Source organism: Kwoniella dendrophila, chromosome 8 (assembly GCF_036810415.1).
Source record: "Kwoniella dendrophila CBS 6074 chromosome 8, complete sequence".
In the NCBI taxonomy this organism is placed as follows: domain Eukaryota; kingdom Fungi; phylum Basidiomycota; class Tremellomycetes; order Tremellales; family Cryptococcaceae; genus Kwoniella; species Kwoniella dendrophila.
The window spans coordinates 1,305,635-1,326,471 of record NC_089483.1 but is presented as its reverse complement, the minus strand read 5'-3'; the positions used below and the strand labels follow the sequence as shown (position 1 = coordinate 1,326,471).

The 20,837-nt window shown below is 40.6% G+C and overlaps 7 protein-coding genes across 7 annotated transcripts; 4 read left to right on the top strand and 3 right to left on the bottom strand.

Annotated features, from left to right (window-relative positions):
- Positions 1–922: 922 nt before the first annotated feature.
- Positions 923–6,602, bottom strand: L201_006309 (uncharacterized protein; the record flags this gene model as incomplete). The annotated part of the gene is made up of 16 exons (XM_066222031.1): positions 923–1,302; positions 1,406–1,568; positions 1,633–1,732; positions 1,794–2,077; positions 2,155–2,797; positions 2,860–2,978; positions 3,049–3,196; positions 3,278–3,447; positions 3,516–4,136; positions 4,193–4,233; positions 4,285–5,615; positions 5,674–5,916; positions 5,976–6,159; positions 6,254–6,327; positions 6,393–6,489; positions 6,554–6,602. 16 exons carry the CDS (start codon positions 6,600–6,602, stop codon positions 923–925), a joined length of 4,647 nt encoding a protein of 1,548 aa, XP_066078128.1.
- Positions 6,603–7,045: 443 nt separating this feature from the next.
- Positions 7,046–9,267, top strand: L201_006308 (uncharacterized protein; the record flags this gene model as incomplete). Its single annotated transcript, XM_066222030.1, has 10 exons — positions 7,046–7,271; positions 7,344–7,661; positions 7,733–7,836; positions 7,898–7,975; positions 8,036–8,163; positions 8,220–8,412; positions 8,480–8,661; positions 8,740–8,840; positions 8,929–9,113; positions 9,196–9,267. The coding sequence occupies 10 exons, from the start codon at positions 7,046–7,048 to the stop codon at positions 9,265–9,267; spliced, it is 1,587 nt and encodes a 528-aa protein (XP_066078127.1).
- Positions 9,268–9,839: 572 nt separating this feature from the next.
- On the top strand, positions 9,840–11,294 carry L201_006307 (uncharacterized protein; the record flags this gene model as incomplete). Its single annotated transcript, XM_066222029.1, has 4 exons — positions 9,840–10,056; positions 10,177–10,238; positions 10,332–11,074; positions 11,153–11,294. The coding sequence occupies 4 exons, from the start codon at positions 9,840–9,842 to the stop codon at positions 11,292–11,294; spliced, it is 1,164 nt and encodes a 387-aa protein (XP_066078126.1).
- A 262-nt stretch (positions 11,295–11,556) lies between these two features.
- Positions 11,557–13,303, bottom strand: L201_006306 (trimethyllysine dioxygenase; the record flags this gene model as incomplete). Its single annotated transcript, XM_066222028.1, has 7 exons — positions 11,557–11,729; positions 11,799–12,296; positions 12,358–12,454; positions 12,510–12,633; positions 12,695–12,855; positions 12,914–12,998; positions 13,062–13,303. The coding sequence occupies 7 exons, from the start codon at positions 13,301–13,303 to the stop codon at positions 11,557–11,559; spliced, it is 1,380 nt and encodes a 459-aa protein (XP_066078125.1).
- Positions 13,304–13,641: 338 nt separating this feature from the next.
- On the top strand, positions 13,642–15,041 carry L201_006305 (uncharacterized protein; the record flags this gene model as incomplete). The annotated part of the gene is made up of 8 exons (XM_066222027.1): positions 13,642–13,798; positions 13,870–13,965; positions 14,035–14,222; positions 14,285–14,417; positions 14,484–14,509; positions 14,579–14,665; positions 14,729–14,845; positions 14,904–15,041. 8 exons carry the CDS (start codon positions 13,642–13,644, stop codon positions 15,039–15,041), a joined length of 942 nt encoding a protein of 313 aa, XP_066078124.1.
- Positions 15,042–15,231: 190 nt separating this feature from the next.
- On the bottom strand, positions 15,232–17,774 carry L201_006304 (uncharacterized protein; the record flags this gene model as incomplete). Its single annotated transcript, XM_066222026.1, has 5 exons — positions 15,232–15,347; positions 15,403–15,474; positions 15,535–15,627; positions 15,678–17,444; positions 17,654–17,774. 5 exons carry the CDS (start codon positions 17,772–17,774, stop codon positions 15,232–15,234), a joined length of 2,169 nt encoding a protein of 722 aa, XP_066078123.1.
- Positions 17,775–18,397: 623 nt separating this feature from the next.
- Positions 18,398–20,553, top strand: L201_006303 (uncharacterized protein; the record flags this gene model as incomplete). Its single annotated transcript, XM_066222025.1, has 8 exons — positions 18,398–18,409; positions 18,512–18,812; positions 18,864–18,986; positions 19,077–19,697; positions 19,771–19,978; positions 20,056–20,099; positions 20,190–20,453; positions 20,528–20,553. The coding sequence occupies 8 exons, from the start codon at positions 18,398–18,400 to the stop codon at positions 20,551–20,553; spliced, it is 1,599 nt and encodes a 532-aa protein (XP_066078122.1).
- Between the last annotated feature and the right edge of the window lie 284 nt (positions 20,554–20,837).

Below are 20,837 nucleotides of genomic sequence, written 5' to 3'. Positions count from 1 at the left end.
CTGACAGCGACTGAGGACTAGGCTAACTATCAGGAAAGGTATGTAAACTTTGATGATGAATTTGATTGGACCTGAAATCCAAAACAACACTAGATGCTTATACTTTAAGAAACAAAAAGATTGATCGTCAGGGCAAATCATTTTAGTCTGTATTTTTTCGTGGCGACTACCTTTGACATCGATACCTTAGAGCTATATGGTAGTCTAGTCGCAACAATCAAGGGGTAAATTATCACGTTTGAGCCTAAGAAAAATAAGTTATTTCTCTTTCAAAACTTTATTAGGATAGACCATCAAAAACGCCACATTCAGCACACATACTTTATCATATTGTTTAGATGTCAGTTACCATCAAATTGGAGTATTTCGTGAACAATCAGAGGATTAAATCATTGTTATCAAAGGGAACGACCATCTTGATTTTACGATTATGTACTGCGCGGTACTTGGCATTCTAGATCTTACGATATCGTTGGTATGATTGATTCTGTGAATATCGAAGGAGGCGGAAAGAAGGGGTATCAAACTTTATTCTTTTTCACCTTCGTGACTTCGTCATTTCGCTAAAGGGGATAAATTTTGATGGTGGACCTGAGCTTAAAGTAAGGTAAAGGTTGTTCGGACGGATCATATTTTCATTCCAATCTGATTTAGCGTTTACCGTTATCTACTGATTTAGGATTCGGTAAACACCCTCTTGATACCACACAAGTTATCGCAGAACGATGAATGAGTGAGGCGTCAAACAGACATACTAAACTATCGATTTTCCTTCGACCTACTTGATCATGAGCAATATTGGGTTTCATATAATACTGGTAGCATTGATTGTCCTACACCAGACATGTCAAGGTATATGCATGAAGGCGGATAATGCGGGGTATATCAATATCTCTAAGCCAGCTCTAAGAAGTAGACTTGTCTAATCAATCGCGACAACAACATCTTCCCGGTTCTCATTTCGTTCTTCTCTTTCTTCAACTTCATTCTCGTCTTCCCATTCTTCCTCTTTCTCCTCATCATCGTCGTTATCATCCTCATCATCTAAATCTATATCATTTTCTCTGTTTTCTTTATCTTTACTCAATTTGTTTTCCTTTTGTTCTTTTTTCTTTTTTATCATTTCTTCCCTTTTTTTCTTTTCTTCTTCTTCTTTAATTGGATCAAAATTTTCAACTTTCTCTTCCAAAACATATTCAGCATCAATCATCTCTTGTCTCATCTTTCCCCATCCTGATTTAAGATAATCTTTTATTCCAATCAATATATGTATTCTTAAGAAGATCGGTGTGACAGCTTGTCCTGTTATGTTAGCGAAGAGATAGCATTCATCAGCTTTACGAGATTTCTATGGCAACATTTCATTTTGCAATAATGAAAATACGAATACGGATACTGCACTTACCTATTGCTTGATGTGTTTCATCACTAAGTTCACCTTTGAAAGTCAATAGAATTATAAAAGTAGCCAAAAAAGGTGTTATATTAAGCCAGAGTAGTCTCTGAATGACAGGCCATACTACTTTATGTGTAGTCGATAGATCTCTCGGGAATGGATTCTTGAATTGCTAAATCGGATGATAATATTAACATCAGCCACTATATCAATCGCAAAGCCAACTTATTACACACGTCTTTCAATTTATCCATCAGAGATCCTTTAGTAGGTTTCATTCGCTTGACATTGCTCATCAGTCCAACTCCAAGGGAGCAGACAACAACCCCCATAGCCCTAAAATTGCGGGTTAGCGCGATAAGCTGGCAAGTTGCACGGGCGAAACTCAAAAACTTACCAGGTGTTCCAGAAATGAACCACCATTCGGGCATCTACTGCACCCTTTCTTTGCCAAGAGAAAGAACTTCCATAAATATCACCCAACAATCCAATACAGAATGGTACGACTCCATACACAGTGAATAAGCCATATGCGCCCGCAAGATATCTGATGAAAGTTCGTTTGATTCTAGTTGACCTTGCTGATCTTCTGAGTCTAGCAGCTTTTGATAGAGTCATGATATGTCTTCTGGCGAATAGACCAAGTGAAAGTGATAGATACATGATGTATGCACCGAATAACTGAGGATGGAAACGAAGGACAAGTCAATATCCACCAACGGAATATCAAATGGGATATTCGAGAGGAAGTCACTCACCCAGTTGTATCCATCATGAACCGATTTACTTGATCCATTGCTAACCAGATTACTAGCCATTCTACCTATGATTATAGGACCAAAAGTTGAGAAAGCCAGAACAAAAGAAGCCATTAGAAGGGTTGTACCTATAAAAGTATGAACTCTGGTTCTCCAGAATTTAGGTAGATGAATTACTTCGTAATCTCTTTCAGGTATTCTACCAGCTTCTCTAGCTCTTCTATCTTGTTTAAGTAATCTCATTTTATCTGCAGGATTATGTGGTGTACCACCTTCTGTCAATGCTATAAATACTCCACCTTCGGCTTTACGTTGTGCAGGTGGTAAAAGTATAACTTGATCTGATGCAGGTACACGTGCTTTAGTGGAAACTGGATCATATTTTCCAAACATGTATCGACATATTGGGTCTAAGATTGGCCATAATTTGTCCAGCTTATTGGGTCGAGTACTAAGTTTGGTATGATCGTGAAGAGCTGTTCGCCGAGCCATGAGTGTGTTGAGCCTGAATAAGCTGATGGTGGATTTCCACCATATATTCAATAGTTTCCGTGCTCGATGTCTGGGTCGTATATACTTTATCGTTGGGGGGACGACAAGATGGAGGAAGAGTAGATCAAAGGGAATAGATGTAAGAGGGCCACTATGGTAGGTATCAGCGTTACGGGTTTCTGGATCTGAGGTGGTTAATTGTCAGTGACGTACAAGGTGGGATCTAATCTTAAGGGCAAGAAATCGATATATGGGATATAAGCCAAAGTCCAACAAGAGCCTCCGAAAAGAGTGAAGACGATCACGGAATACATGACAGCCGAGGTACCAAGCTGTATTAATGGTTGATCAGCCCCAGATACGCCCTCGCACAAGATATACATAAGCCAAATTTACACTCACCTTTCTTAGCTGGGAGAAAGCGCTTTTCTCTACAATATCTTTTACAGGTGAATAGTTGGGGTCCGCTGGATCACGAATGAAGAACAATGTACCTGGTCTACATAAGGTCCTTATATGCGAGAGTAGAGTGGCAAATTGATACATGAACCTGTGTATACGTCGTACTGTCAATCCGTAAAATCCCACAAGTATGATGAACATGATGCAGCTGGATACGAAAACTACTTACATCGTTCCGATCAACCAGTCGAGGAACATCACCCCAAATGGTCCAGCTCTAAGCTTGTCTAGTCTGCTCATAATGGTTACTCCAGGCCAAAGAGGAACGGTACACATGTCGATCATCAAACCTATACCAAGAGGGAAGGCACCGAGTTCAAGAGTCATGAAGAAAGCGAGCTGCAGGTTATGAACGTTAGTCTCTAACAATACCTTTCAGGAAATTGCAGTATCGCAGGGAGACTCACTTTCAAAAACATAGCATGATCCCTCACAATCTTACTCAATTCTCTACTTATAGCACCTCCGTGATCTCCAGGTAAAGCAATTAACCCAACTATTCCGGCAGCAGTACCGTATCCACTTAATACAGTAATCATCCTACCAGATACAGAATCTGATATTGATATTCTTCGTTTACCTTGAACATAAGCTGAATAAGCATCAAAGGCATGTTGTCCAACCCAAGCTAATCCATCACCCAACAAAGCGACGTGTTTTCCTTTATCTGTTATATCTTCAATTGGTATAGATGTCGAAGAGGTGGAAGACGAAAGTGAAAGTATGGAAGTCAACTTGGTCAACATATCTCCTTGTACACTTCTATCATCTAATCCTAGTTTACGCGCTATAATAGTCTCTGCGCCCCGGACGGCCGCTAAAAATGGTAATATTACCACTTCTTTGAGTATTTCGAATACTATGTCCACTACAGGATCGGTGACTTTTCGAATGAGGTAAAGAGTTCGTCGAGCAATTGTTAATGACGTCCGAATCATATCGGTTGAAAGGAACAGTTTTCCAATAAGCAGAGGGAGACCAATAAAGATTGATATTGCCGCTGACATGATTATCACACCAAAAAGGACCTGGATAAGGCAAGTTAGTACGAACGTCGTCCGATGACACTAGGTATCGAGCTTACGTTTTGGAACAACCCGTGCAAAGGACCCATCAGCCCGACAACTGCATGGTAGACTGGTCAGCAGCAGTACGTCAAATTGTCAACTTACTCACCCTCTAATATACCATTCCAGTCATCTCTATCCCAAGGTTCTTCTTCCGGTTCTTCTGCTGCAACATCGGCAACTTGGATTGGTCTGATTTCTATTCCTGGCAAGTTACCAAGACCATTGGCGTTGAAAGCGACGTTGTCTGCGATTTCTCTAATCTCGGCATCTCTGTTTGCATCTCCGTCGTCTTCGTCTTCCCAATCAGCATCTTCATCTTCATTCGCTACTTCGGCCGGTCGAGGTGCAGGTATGATGGGTATATCGCCCTCAGTCGTAGCTGGACGAGGGAATTCGTGAAGTATATTTCCATGTTCATCGAAACGTATAGTATCTCCAGCTCTGAATACATTATTCTGTGCGGAAGATGAAGATGAGGCTGTGCGTGTAGGTGAAGGTGGGAGGAAAAGCGGTATATCTCCTTCTTCCACACCGCCATTGGCTGTTCTAGGATCACTAGGTCCAGCTTCATTGCTATCTTCCGATTGTTCTTCTTTTCCTTTCCCTTTCTCGAGCAATTCTGGAGCTTTATAAGCTACTTCTTCTCTCTCTTTGAAGCTCTTTCTTGAATCGCTCTTAGGTTCCATAAGTACGCTTTCAGGTTTAGCTTCTCCAAATTCCGTTCCTACTCTTTCTAACCTAGGTCGACTGGGTCCAGCATCACTTTCGCCATCGTATCGATCTTGGAAGGAAGGTGAGGGTGGTTGCATTCGTGAGCTTAACAAAGCTTCGTCCATCATTTGATCAAATTCTACTCCAGCTTCAAAAACTTCTTTTTCAAGCTCTTTCTGTGCTGCTTGCTTTTCAGCGAGTCGATGAGATCTTCGATATTCTTGTAGGGCTGCAACTACAGCATCAGGTTTATCAGGTATAGCTATATCTTCACGGAAGGGTGTCCTGTTTGCTCGAAATCTAATTGATTCTAAGTCCATACCAGCCTTACGTCTTTCAGCTGCACTATCAGATTCTTGATCTTCCTGATCTTCCTTTATTTGTTGTTCTCTATCTAAAGTTCTTTGGTATGCTCTTAGTGAAGCTTCGGCTTCTTGTTCTCTTTCCTCCACTTCTTCTTCATTTTCAGCCATTTCATGCATTCTTCTCTCTCTGGCTGCTCTCTTGTTTCCTAGAATCGCAGCCATAACATCGGTCGTCTTTCTAGCGACACCATTGAATATCATCCATTCGTCCGGATTAATTTCTCCTTGTTCTACTATTTGAGGTCGAGTACCTTCTTGAAAATTATGCTGAGTGATCCATTCCCGTAAAAGGATCAAACCGATAAGTACAGCTGCAAGTGATATCGACAGGATTTGACCTCTCAGAACGTAACTTATTACACTGCACTCGAGAATCAGCAGAGAATAAGGGCATAGGAAGAGCAAGGACGATGACGTACCTGTTCTCGTCTCCTTTCATCCATTCCTCGACAGCTCGCTTGATTACTACAATGAGTGTAGATACCGGTCTAAATACAACATCTCCTTTTGTGGTTCCGGCAGTATTGTTGGGTATGGAAGAATTGCTTGTGCTGGTTATATTGAGCACGATTGATTCGGTGGCATTCGCGAGTGAGAAGTCGGTAGCGTTCCCAACGAAGCCTTGAGGAACGTCATCGTTTGATGTGGGACCAGAGTATCCTCTATTTGATACGATTAATGATGCTTCTCTGACGATACTCGCATGTGATGTGTGACTTACATATGGTCAGCTATCCATAATAATGATCGTAAACTGAACATGTTCAAACTCGGTAGTACTATCAACCAAACTGAAACAACTAAAATACACCTTGCTATCCATAACTGTTTGCGGTATACCCAGAGAATACTTTGTCGAACATATACTGTTGGAGGTATGGTGTCTGGTAGTTTCTCGGGATAGACTAATCACAGAACAAATCAGTATCTTCATATATTAACCCATTATACCAAGGTCTTTTCCTTGACTGTGGAGAAAGAGACCAACACGTTACGTACTTTTGGTAAATGTGTATTTGTGTCCACAAATTTCGCAATGCTTCTTCCCAGTTTGTGCCAACCATTGTTTTAAGCTGTGGAGAGGAACGTGAATGTTAGCTCATTCAATTGGAATGTGAGGAGAAAATGGTGAGCTCACCAATCGGGATGAACAAATTTTACACTACCCGAGCATTTACATGGATGAATCAAAGGATCTGCTTCGTCTCCTTCTACTCGACAAACTCGGCATACATCTATGATATCTGTTAGCTCGTTCTTGACGACGGTCTAAGCTCAATCTTAGCTCTATCAACTTACCTTCTTCCTCATCATGATGCGGCGGTATCGCCGGCATAAATTCCGTCATTGTGATTCAGTGTTAGTACATGTATCATCGGCGTTGTCAAGGACAGAAACGTAAAGAAAGAGGGTTAAGAAGGATTATTGATGATGCATTTCGTACTTTTGTCTATAATTCGGCTTGCGACGAAGCAAGGTAAGATCGAGTGGAGGTTGCCGTTCCTTTCTGAGGAAAGGCCCGCCTTGAATGGGGGGACATAATAGGTAAATAAGACAGTCACGTGCTAAAAGGAGATGACCGCCGATTAACCTGATCCGGATGTTTCGGGAAAGAGGTACCTATCCGGTTGAATCAATCAATTGAGTATGATGCATGCGTTGATAGTCAGTAGTATGGTGGCAATATAAATGTTCTGTTATTTGTTATCTATATAATCTGATCATTGATTATCTCTTCCTTTCCTTCTTCCTCTCATCATCTCACTAGCATCATCGTCATTCGTTACCAAGATGAGATTGACTACATTAGCTCTATTAGCTACACCTGCCTTTGCAGTACCAAATTTACTGAACTTCCAATCAACATCTGATTTAGCTTCTCAAGCTATCGATACCGCTCAATCATGGTTACACGATACCGTATTTTCAGCCAAAGACAAATGGGACGTATTCGAGAGTGACAGATCAATCGATGAATTGTTGAAAGTTGAAAATGTTCAAAAGGATGGAATTGATTGTAAGCTAGCTGCCCATTCACTCTCTGCTATCAATTTGCAGAAAAGCTTATGTATATTTTGAATTGTTTTAGATGTATCACTGTCACATCCGGCATTTCCATTACATAGATTAAGAGTAGTTAAACCTGAATTATGTGATCCTACAGTGAATCAACTTTCAGGTTATTTAGATATAAGCGAAACTCGACATTTATTCTTTTGGTTTGAAGAATCAAGATCAAACCCAAAGAAAGATCCTTTAGTTTTATGGTTAAATGGTGGACCAGGTTGTTCATCAACAACTGGTTTGTTGTTTGAATTAGGTGGTTGCAATATTGCAAATAAAGGTGAAAACGTTACTCTTAATGATTTTAGTTGGAATAACGTTGCAAATGTTTTATTCTTAGATCGTAAGCTAGACTCAATTTCCATCTAGAAACTATTAGTATACCTAACCTCTTACCTCTCTTTCCGATTATAGAACCTATTGGCGTAGGATATTCTTATGCCGATGAAGGAGAAGTCAACAACTCACCTGCTGCTGCTGAAGATGTCTATGCTTTCTTGATGTTGTTTATCTCTAAAGTGAGTATATACACTCAGCCCATCGTCGTCATTCAGTAGCTCAAGTCTATACCTCATTCAGTTCCGAGAATATTCCAAACAAGAATTCCACATCGCTGGTGAATCATATGCCGGTACTTACATCCCAAACATCGCAAGTGTAAGTATAGTCTCTTGGTTATACCGCTATGTACCCCGACGACTGACTTGTAATGTCTAGGTAATCTACAAGAACAACCTTGCTCTGGATCTTGCTGCTACACCTGGAGTACCTAAACTCAACTTCGCTTCGGTCATGATCGGAAACGGTTTGACTGATCCTCATGCTCAATTCGGTTCAGTTCCAGAGTAAGTTGAGTGCCTTCAATGACCGACAATATGCTAAATCCGAGTCCCTTGAACAGCTGGGCTTGCGACCATTCGCTCTCCCACTACGCACCATACAAAGATCCAGAAGGTCCAGAATGTACAGCTTTGAGAGGAAAAGCACCAAGATGTCAGAACCTTATCGCCGGATGTTATCGAACAAACTCTAAATTCGCTTGTGTGCCTGCCGCTTTATACTGTTGGAGTTTATTCAATGAAATGCAACAACTCGTAAGTGAAGACTGGACACCTGACTGAGGTTATCTGTTTCCATTGACTGATGCGCCTTCAAATATAGGGTCTGAACATGTATGATGTAAGAAGAACATGTGATAAGTCAAAAGATAAAGATGGGCCACTTTGTTACAAAGAAATGGGCTGGATGGAAACTTATTTGAATAAACCTGAAGTTAAAGCTCAATTAGGTGCTCCTGACAGCGTAACTTTCCAAAGTTGTAACATGCAAATCAACCAGAACTTGTAAGCATATCATTTACGCCTACCTTCACGCCATTTTCATCGTCAAGTATTTTAGCTGATTGACACACCCGATTTTAGCTTATTGCAAGGTGACGCTATGCACAATGCTGGTGCATTGATGAACGAACTTATCGATTCTGGAGTAAGAGTATTGATCTATTCTGGTGAAGCTGATATGCGTGAGTAATATCTCATTTGGCATTTTGTCATTTTTTGGCATACTTATATGAATTTTGGACACTGACACAATATCCATATCGTCTTTAGTTGTTAACGCTATCGGTTGTTCAAGAGTTGCCGACAATTTAGAAACTAAATATTCCAAATTATATGCCAAGGCAGAGAAGAAAGTATTTTTCGATTCCAACAATGCTACTGCTGGTTGGACAAAATCAGCTGGTAAAGGTGCAGGTAACTTGGCATTCGTTGGATTCAGAAATGCAGGACATATGGTGAGTTCTTGAAGTATTATATTTTCCATCGACCTTTTGATTGTGAGACATATTTACTTGATTGAATTGTCTGAATTTACAGGTCCCTCACGATGATCCCGTTGCTGCTTTAACAATGTTCTCAAGATGGTTAGATAACGAACCATTAGCTTAAAGAGTTGATAGTTATTAGCGAAGATCTTAAATCTCTTATCCGGAATATGCTTATCATATCACATCATATCACCGGAGAGTGTTTCATACACTCACTATGCCCAATATTGCTTTGTTTTGTTTGACGGAGTAACAAGGATAATGTAGAAGGTAGACAATGTATAAATATAATGCACAGTGATTAGCAGCAATTTCCTCGATCGGTTGTTGTTTATGTTGTTGTTGGTTGGTGAAGCGTCTCCTATGGATCTTTCTCCCCCAACTGGAATAGACAGCAGTCGGACGAAATTGCTATACTGCGATGCAAATTACACTTGGCAGTGAACGCACAGACGACCTGATTGAATGGTACTCGAGTAGCTGATCAAACTAAAACACTAAATCGTGGTTGACTCATCTTTAGTAATATCAATCAGTTGACTAACCTCGAAGCAAGAAGCAGAGCACTGTTGTTTGTGTTCGTGTAGTTTACAACATCGTTTTATGCACACCTGATTTCTCTTTCTCTCTTCTCTTTCTCCTGGAAAAGTCGTTCAATTTGGGAAACATCGAATGACTCATTGATCACACAAGATGGTGAAGGTCAAAATGGACTCATCAGATAGTATAGCATTTAATCCTTATCGATCCATACTGGACAAGGATAAATCGATCCAGTCACTAAAACTACCCAAGATAGATGATGAACAAATAAGGAAATCAACAATGACACATTCTTCTATTCCCTTGGATTCAATTGAAGATCAATTGAAATATGGGAAATTAGGCTTCATGGGACGAGGGATATTATGTGAGTTTTGAGTTAATCTTCTTCATCTTTGATGACTTTCCCCCGGTCGGTTCGTTTCTGGTACATATGAAGCAGATTTCTAGAAGCTGATCACCCATCATGCTTGACCACACAAATTAGTCAGTGTGATTACTTCCCTCATTCAAGAGGTTTTTCCTGAAATAGACAAAGAATCAGCTTCTGTGAGTTTTGCCTGTGTAAGATAAAAATTCCATTACTCAGATGCTGATCTAACTTTTTAAATCGATACTATATACATGTTCATTCGTAAACAGGCACTTCGTGATGAAGTTATTTCTTCACCTATCCTCTCATCACTCTCAATATACTACAAAATCCCTTCCAAGATGATGATCAGTCGACACATAATTGAGTCAATACGTAATTCCATCAAATCGACTTCAGAAATGTTTGAAGTCTACATTGGTGGATTATTTTATTCTTATCGTAAACAACATATTCAAAAATTGGAATTCGAATTTGATAAACTTGACCCAGCATTACTAGATCAGAGTCACTATAAAGCTCAAAATGTGGACGGACCAACCTACGAAAATAAAAATGGAAGCGGAAAGAAAAGCAAGAAACGAAAACTTGATGAAAATAATGGTAAAAATCTTTCGACCTCTCCAGTAACATCAGAAGTAGGAAATTCTCCAAATAATTCAATTCATATTGACGATACTTCGAATGGCTTTATCCCTGACAATTCATTAACGATCAAAGTCCAAGCTAATTCTCAAGCTTATATCGAAATATCGAAATTCCTTGAACCCTTATTCAAGCCGTTGGTGAAAATTTTGTATGATCCTAAAGAAAGTGAAACCAAACAGTTGATCGAATCATCAGTAAACTCAAAAGCTGAATTACACTTATTGCTAGGTAGAGATAAAATTCCAATGCCTCTATACACTTCCGAAAAGGTTTTACCCGAGGCAAATCCTAACGCCAATAGTGAACAGGGTTTAAAATGGAAGGTGAAATGTACAGTAATTTTCCCAAAGGATCAGATTATCATGTAAGTATTCTTTGGGGTCATAAATATGGTTTCAGCTAGTACTGTATCAACATTTTGGCTGATAAAGGAGCCGTCTAGTCGAGAAGAAGGTGAAGCCCAGAACTCCAAAGACGCCGGTAACATTGCTGCTTATCTGGTACTCCAAAAAGTCAGAGAGCTGAAGAGGAGTAGAGAAAGATCAAAAAGGAATGTCGACAGAGGAGATAGCGAGGATTTGTAATCGAGAATAAGTAATTTCATTATCACCATCCACTTTATCACTGAGTCAGTCATTCTCACTGTTTGACTCGACATGTCAACTCAACTCGTCATGTGATGCGTCATTAGCATACTCTCAGCCTCTGTCGTATGTGTTGTATAGTAGTCCTATACCAAAAATTATGTATGATATGTTATGTAACATGTTGTGAAGCGGCTGAAAGGACCTGCTTTATCCCGAAACAATCAAAATGATCTACTGTCTACAGTTTGTCTCACTCACTTTACCAACCTAGACTCCAATCATCATCTAAAATGCTCTTCTTTCGTATTTCGTATTGTTTCGTTAACGCTGCTCTTCTAGATAACCAATCATCGGCACCGACATAAGCACCACACATAGTTCTTGAACCTGTAAAAGCTGATCTGCCATGCATTACTCTCCAATTATCGATGACTGAAAACAGAGTTAAATTCGGTCAAACCTAGATAAGTAGACAAATTAAGTCAAAAGTCATATACTCACCAAGCATAGTACCAGGTTGAAGTTGAACCCAATATTCAGCATCTTCACTCCTATTCAATTCATCATATCTTCTTGCAGCTTGATACCAACCTTTGACTTCATCTGGTGTCCAACCTTGACCCAATACACCTCTATCTTCATTGTTCCATCTTAATTGGATTAACTGACCCTTTTCATCATGTCTTAAAGCAGGTTGGCTTAATGGTGGCCTCAACATTGTACCTTCCGTTCCAGACGCATGCGCCGGAACAATTAATCTTGATAATAGTGAATATGATGTAGGATATAATGTCGATAATAATGATGCTGTATAAAATCCATCAACTAATAGTGTTGTTCCACCTGTACCTGGTGGTGAAGGATGTGATAACATATGGAATATCTGCAATCCAGCTGGATCACTAAAATATGTTGTATCTGTATGGGCAGGTAATCCCTCATTTGAATATGCAAGATCACCATGACTCAAATCCGCGGTAAATTGCCAAAATCCACCATCTGAAAGCGTCATAGGGGTACGGTCAGCTTGACTGTTGAATCAGAGATGATTTTCACTGACAGTGTGTATTTCGTATAGGTGCAACCTTTTCTATCAATTCTTTTGTCTGTTCCCCTGTAGCTGGGACGTCTTGAACAAAGCAGAATCCGAAGTCATGCTGATATGCTCATGTTAGCTAAGTGCCCTAGCAATTGAGATTATATCAGACTTACTACTCTATTGAGGAGTCTCAGGATAGCTCTACCACTAGTCTGTCCGTTTTTTTCGGTATTCATGATTTCATCATACCGTATTGTCGGAGGCGATTGAGATATCTTGGAATTCCACAATATGCGGCTACCAATGATTCCCGTATAAATCAGCTTTTGATCATTCAGGTCGGGAAAAGAAGACCCACCTTTCCTTATCATCTCTATACGAGGCGAGAGGTGGATCATAAGCTGATCTTCTAAGAAATTCTAAAGGAAAAGACGATTTGTGTGCATCGGAAGTTGACCATGTTAGGTGAACACCTGTTTTATCGACTTCTACAGCGATGGGATGTATATCGTCCGGTATCTGTTGAAAGTAAGATCAGCTGCCTATCTCCGCCTTGCTATCGGTTAACATGTCATACCTCGCTAAGTGTTTTCAGTCTCTGTTTAGTCTGTCCATGAAAGCATTTTGAACATCGACAATGGTCGAACAAGAAATAATTATCGCTTTATTGACTGGCAAAGTCAGCTGTGTTCCATATGAACGGGAAAAATATTGAATCAACTTACAAGGTGGTTGCTCTTCCATCAGGCCACGCTATACTAGTCTTGTTCTCATCCGAAGTGACAGTGGGTATATTACCAGCCCTCAAAGGTATGTCTGGTTTCCCAACTCGAGAGTTGGTCGATATGGTTTCGGTATCAGTCGAGCTGTAGCGCGAAGTTGATATGGTTCGGTATGGCTGTATTGTCGCTGTTATAGGTTGTCTCAGGACTCGTCTAGTGATTTGCGGTAAAGCTTGTCTTAACATTGTGGTGGGGGTTCTTACATGTATAGCTATAAGCAAGAAAAATGGAAATACATCAATGTTGTCTTTATATATATAGGGATGGATCAACTTGACAACTTGATAACTCGGACATGGTTCGGTTCAACTTGCCCTATAGCCGGTTGTACAACAAAGCAAGACCCTAAATTATCCTAATAGTACAGCCAACGGAAAGCAAGCGATGACGTGAAACAGCAGAAATGTTTAAAAATGAGAATGACTTGGAGAGGAATGTTGATTCCTCAAAACCACAAAAATTGTACTCCAAAACTTGCTTTGTATGCTCAAAAGTGAACGAAAGAGCATATAGCACAACAAACATGTCATTTCGAGCTTTTCAACCAATTTTCTCCGCTTTCAGGAATGGTGCAGTACGACCAATAAGTCGAGCTTCAAAGCCATTCTCAAGTCGAACATTGGCTTTAGGAGCGACATTTACAGGAGCAGTAATAGGCTATTCTCTCTTGAAGGACCAGCGTGAGTTATTGGAGGGAACACTACCGCAACATGTTAAGAAAGCGGCTAAGCAATAAAATTCTCCCCATCAGGTTTGAATACAGTTCTTACCGAAAAATTCACCTTATATGCGGATTCTGCTCCTTCAGATTTACGAGATGACCCAAAATCACAAGATGCATTCAGAGGTAGGTTTCCTCCCGTCCATTGCTCGGCTTTTCATTGATGCTGATAATCATTCTCGAATTCTATTTTAGTGGATCCCGACACAAATATCCCTTTTCCTCTCGACTTATCCCCTTCTCTAGCTACAACTTCACCAACATTATCGTTAGTTGGTTTAGGAGTACGAAAAGTGTCTTTCCTTCGAGTTAAGGTCTATAGTGCAGGTTTCTATCTGGACGAAGCAGTCACAAAAGATCTACATAATATTATTGGATGGCATGTTAGTTTTTTCAGATCATGTTATCGTCTTAACCATATGATTGATCGTTCATTTGAAAATAGAATTTCACCGCTCAACATCTCTTAACGCCACCTACAACATCCCCCTCAGATCCATTAAATGCACCTCAATTATCTGGTGAAGAACTAATGAAGAACCTCTTTGATAGACCTGTGGCTGTCGCTGTAAGGATAGGTAAGTCCAAATCTGACCATTTCAAGGTCTCACAGGAACTGGTAGCTGATGAATCCTCAATTGTAGTGCCAAACCGTAATACCGATTTTGGTGTAAGTTTCAGCTACCATAGTATTTACAAGGAGCTGCAAGAATAACTAATCCCACGATCTCGTGAATAGCATTTACGTGACGCTTTCACAAGAGCTCTTCAAGCACGTCAGAAGCTGGCTAGGTCTAAAGGCGAATTGACTGACGCTGATGAACAGGTAAGAATATCCATCAACTCTAGCTGTCGTTCGCGCTGAGCTGATTCAATACTTTCAAAAAAGCGTATAACGCAATCAATCCAAACTCTCAAATCTTTCTTCCCCGCTCAGACAGTACAAAAGGGTAAACAAGTGGTATTACTTCGACCAAGAGAAGGTGGCTTGATAGTTGAATTTGAAGTGAGTTGTCCAATTGACTCATTGGCTGCAGACCCTGCTGACGACGAACAATTCATAGGGTCAAGTATTAGGTCGACTGAATGATGCTTGGGTAGGTAAGCAATTGATGTTGACATATTTCGCGGATAAAGAAGTGGTATCTGAGAAGCTCAAGGAGGACGTTGCAAAGGGATTAGAGGGATTTATCAAAACTTGAGGACTGAATATCAATTTTGAATTCGAGATATACTCATGCGGATGTAATGCATTGATATTTAACAGATTATATTATGATGACATTTATATGTGTTTGGCATAAAGATCTTGGACTATAGCCTTTTGAGTTCTTCTAATATTGCCATCTCGGCGTTGATTCTTGTATCAAAAATCAATTAGCTGGACCCAGCCTACATAATGCTACATTCTGATGAAGCTTCATGTCTTGTTGGTCTATTGCCACGTTTCATGTTTCTAGCGTTACTCAATTCAGTCAGACGTTGCATGGCTCGTTTGTGTTGTTGTGCTAAGATGATCACTAGTTAGTCAAGCTTGCAAGTTCAGAATAAGAATAGACTTACCTGCAGCGCGCATATACCATCGTTTAGCTAATTCCATATCCTGTTTGACCCCAATACCAATTTCGGTATAATCTATGATTTGAAGCAGTTAGCGAAATTAGCATTGACCACATTGAAGATGAGATTACTCACATCCAACAGCATATTCTGCTTTAGCTAAACCTTTGTTGGCTGCTTTTCGACCCCAAAGATATGCTTCCGTATCGGACTGTTTCAATACTCCCTCTATAGGCCAATATCAGCTTGACTCGGTTAACAGAAGATATATAACTTACCACTACCAGTCAGATACCAACCACTCAAGGCTAGTTCTGCTTCCGAATCACCTTTCTCTGCTGCTCTAGTGTACCAAGCAATACTTCTTCTAGGATCTATAGGACAACCTAAATGACCAAATTCATGACAACTTCCAAGCTTGAACTGAGCAGGAGCATAACCTAATTGAGCAGCTTGAGTGAATAATTCTCTTGCCATGTTGGGATCATGTGGGACTACACCACCATTGTTTGGTCCTTCATGCAGCAAAGCTAATTCGTGTAATGCGTGTGGATCGTCTTCATCAGCTTGTGAGGCTGCTCGTTTCAACCATACAATTGCTTCTCTCGGATTACGTGGTTGAGCTAATAATCCACCTAATAGGATCATACCCAATTTATACATTGCTGCTGTATTCCCTAATGCCGCTGCTTTTCGGTAGAATAGTACAGCACGACCAGGATCTTTCCTTGTTCCAGCTCCAATCTCATTACATACCGCTGAACGATATGTTGCTGCTGGATGGTTCAATTTACTTGCCATAAGATATAGGTAATATGCTTTTTCATGATCAACTTGAAGACCTAATTGACCAGTTCCGTATAGATTTGCAAGGAAGAATTGAGCATCTGGATAAGGTTCCTTACCTTCTGCTAATTTCTTGATATTCCTTAAAGACTCTTGTAACAGCGCATCTCGATACTTTCGACCTAATTTAGCATCTGTTTGACTGATCTCGTCACCTAATTTCTTGGCAGCTTCAATAAGGTATTTGGCGAAAGCGAATTGTGCTTCAGGATCAGGATCGTCTTTCATTCGTTTTCGATAATCGTCGACATATTGCTTGGTGTAAGGTGGTCTATTGAGATCTACAGCCGCTTGGGTACCTCGTCTACGGGTGGAAGAGGCGCCAACCTGTTCTGTCACGTTACGAGACAAGGACATGGAAGATGCGTTGGAGACTGTTGTAGCACTAGTATTGGTACGAGCAAGAGTAGTTGTACTTTGTTGACGGGTTGGCACACGACTACTAGATGAGCTAGCTGCTTGTGGTATATATTGTTGTTCTGCTCCAGGCGGAAGACCTAAAAAGTCATTTGCAGCGTTGTAGTAAGGGTTGGCGAAGTCAGGACCAGGTTGTTGTGGTTGGCCTGGTGCATATCCTCCTGCATAAGGATCATAATTTGGTGCTTGATATGTCTGCTGTGGTTGCTGCTGTCCTCCACCACCACTTGAATACGCTCCCATACCTGAATCCAGACTATAAACACTAGCAGCTCCATCCATATCTGGTGGTTGAGTTTGCTGATATCCACCAGTTGTAGTCCTTTGTCTTGGATATTGACCTCGAGGAGCGTATTGTTGATGTGGTGGCGCAGTTTGTTGACGTAAAGGTGGATTTGGGGGTGAAGAATGTGAATTGGAAGTAAGGGATAACTGGTTGAAGTCGATATTATTTGGATCAGATACAGGTCGTCGACCAATACTCCCCTGTGATAATCGATGAGGGTTGGGATTTGGTTTAGTTTCGTAACCATAAACGTGACCTTGTTGAGAAGAAGGATGAGTTGATGATGGAAGACCGTAATCTACTGGAGCATATGGTGTTTGATCTAAACTAGGCACACGAGCATGATTTGATGAAGCAGAATCAGTCATAGGTTGAGGTGAATGTGAAAGACCAGTACCAGCAGCAGCGGAGGCAGCAGCAAAAGACTCTGAAGCCATCAAAGCAGAATAAGATGGTAAAGGTGGATCGTTTGGATCTAATTCCGGTTCAACTTGAGCTGATGAAAGGAATGACAAATTGACGGGTTAGCAATGCTCGTGATTCGCGATACGAGGGGTAGAAATGAAACGTTTCAATCGCATAAATATCACAAGCAGCAGCTCCAAACAGTACTCAGAGTTTCCTTGACAACAAATTGACATGTATACATCGGCCTCAGGCACGGACCACCTCTTGAAGATATACAGAAGATCATAATGTACTTACTATCTCTCAAACTCAAACTCCTCACTGAGCCGGCCGTTCTACTTCCACCTCCTTCTGAGTTATCTAATCCATAGTTGTTATATGTTTGTGCACGTCGTTGAGCCGTCTGATACTGCGACATTTGTGGTTCGGTAAAGCCAAGAAATGGAGATCTAATGTGTAATGTGTATACGTTGCAAGGTATTTACAAGGGACTAGCCGAGTGAACGTTCTGTAGTCGAACCTGAAATCGATTGGAAAGATGTATTGATTTGCTAGCTCTCTCTGAAAATTATCGAGCTAAGAGAGATTGTCAACACTGACAAGGTATATGACGACAAATGCAACAGTGAAGACGATATGATAATGTAGACTTTGATTTAGCAATAATGAATTCACCCAAGCTAAAACACTAACCATGGTCTTAGCGTTAATCTTCATTATACTCGTATATATTTATTTGCCAAACAATCCACCTTATTCAATTATGTAAGATTCCCGATGTATTAAGATTAGGTTTTACTTCTAGTTGGATTACAGAAAACCCATCGCCGACCTTTGTTATGGATTTGTAATCTGATCGTGCAGATCACGTGGCCGCCCTTTCCTTCGATAATTCCAGGTCGAAGCTCGAGTCATGGAATTTGAGCTTAACAACAAGATTATAATCCCAATACCTAAGATAGGTTAAATATCCTAGAACCCAAGTTGATATCAATATTCTGCTCAGATATCAGCTGGAACAAGTTTTAGAAGTGCACAAAAATGGCTTTCGCAGTAAGTGCGGATCGTGTTTTTTTTTACGCTGAATTCGTAAATCTCGGTCGTACTCATCTAGGACAGAGATCGAAAGTTGACTGACGATTTCAACCCTCTTAGACGTCCAAAGCGGTTCCTTCATTGGAAGAGCTTACCAACTTATTCGCGACTGCATCATCATCTCCAGCTACACTCTCACCACCCACGGCTCCTCTTTTTGGTAAGAAGCAAGATACACAAGATGCACCAATAGTCGAAAATCTAAAACCCAATTTGGTTCCGGTTTTCGTTGAAATACCTGCCGATCTTTTGACACCTGTATCAGCGTATCTTAAAATAGCTAAAGACAGTAAACATAGTTTTCTATTAGAAAGTATCGTAGGTGGAGAATCATTAGCACGGTATAGTTTTGTTGGTGCTGGTGAGTGTAGTGATGTTATCATGATTGCGAAGTCTGCTGACGAATTGCTAGATCCCATCAAAATTATAAGAACTGGTGAAGGATTTGAATATGAAGGTGATCCCTTGACAGCTTTAGAAAAGGAATTAGAACCCTATAGATTCGTTAAAATTCCCCAAATTGGGACTTTTACCGGTAAGTTTCTGATGCCATCGTTCTATTTGTGCATATAACCAATATCATCACCTCAATTTCTACGATGAAAAGGGACTGACTGTAATATAGGTGGTGCGGTTGGTTATATCTCATATGATTCTATTGTCCATTTCGAGCCAACAACAAAACCTAAAACACCCTTACATAACCCCTTTCCAGGAATGCCTGAAGCAATCTTCATGCTTAGTTCCACCAACTTGATTTTCGACCATGTTTACCAGACCATCAAAATCGTATCTCATGTTCATCTTCCAGATGGTACACCTCCATCCCAGATCCCATCACTCTATGAAGAGGCCGTTGCTCGTATAGAAACTATTAGAAGAAAGTTGTTATCGTCAGAAACCCCTTTACCACCTCAAGGCCCCGTTAATCTAGGTTATGAGGTAACAAGTAACGTTGGTAAAGATGGTTTCAAGAGTTTCGTTGCCCAATTGAAGAAGCATGTTGTCGCCGGTGATATTATTCAGGCTGTTCCTTGCCAAAGATTCACCCGAAAAACAGATGTTCACCCTTTTAACATATATCGACAACTACGAGCTTCAAACCCTTCACCATACATGTTTTACATCGGCTGTGATGATATCCAACTCGTTGGAGCTTCACCTGAATGTCTTTGCAAGGTCGAGAAACGAAGAGTACAGTGTCATGCTATCGCTGGTACAAGGAAAAGAGGGAAGGATGACGAAGGTAGGTAAAAACTCCCCCTTTTAAAAAGATTGAAAGCTATGTGTCAGTTGCTGATGATCCCTATCTGTTTCAGAGGATGAAATACTGTCTAAAGACCTTATATCTGATGAGAAGGAGATTTCAGAACACTTAATGCTGATAGATTTAGCTCGGAATGATGTGCACAGGGTTTCCCAGCCGGAGACGGTAAAGATTGACAAGATGATGGAGATTCAAAAATTCAGTCATGTCATTCATATCACGAGTCAAGTTAGTGGCACTTTACGGGATGATCAATCAAGGTGTGTCCCTTTCTAATGCTGGATCGCCCTATACTTCACTTTGAGCTGATGCTTGATCCGACTCTGGGTGATTACAGATTCGATGCTTTCCGATCTATTATGCCCGCTGGTACTTTAAGTGGTGAGTAGCGAACGCGATTGCGTGTTTGAGGTAATTAGCTACCGTTGATCCATTATTCAAGCTGACTATGGGTGTTTGATCACGTTGCAGGTGCCCCTAAGGTCAAAGCTGTCCAATTGATTATGGGGCTCGAAAAGGAACGTCGGGGAAGTTATGGAGGCGGAGTTGGCAAGTGGGATTTTGACAAGAATGATATGGACACTTGCATCTGTATCAGGACAATACTCTTTCATGGAGGGCAGGCGCATATCAACGCGGGTGCGGGTATAGTCTACGATAGTGTAGAAGAATCCGAATGGCAGGAAACCGTCAATAAGTCAATGAGTTGTATACGAGCGATAGAAGCGGCAGAGAGTGAGTTCCTTATACACCAAAATTTTCAATTCATCGATAAGACGAAGGGAAGCATCGCTAATCTTGCCTTATAGAATATTACGCAGACCTTCAACAGTAATCGTGCAAGCTCACTCAAGGAGCTTGTCAATACTTCCAGATCATTCTTGCCTTCTCTATAGCTGGCTGGTCCATGAACATGCATGCATCATATTTGCTATTTCGACAGATTCCAAAGGGACATCACGAGAAAGGCAGGATTTGTATGAATTTCCAGCGGTACTTGCTTGTTATTGCGTAATCGTCACGTGTTCCAGAGAGATAACGTTCTTTGACATATATCATCATGAGCGGTGAATTGATAGATAAACACGACGTAATAATTATTTGACACTTTTTGTACTT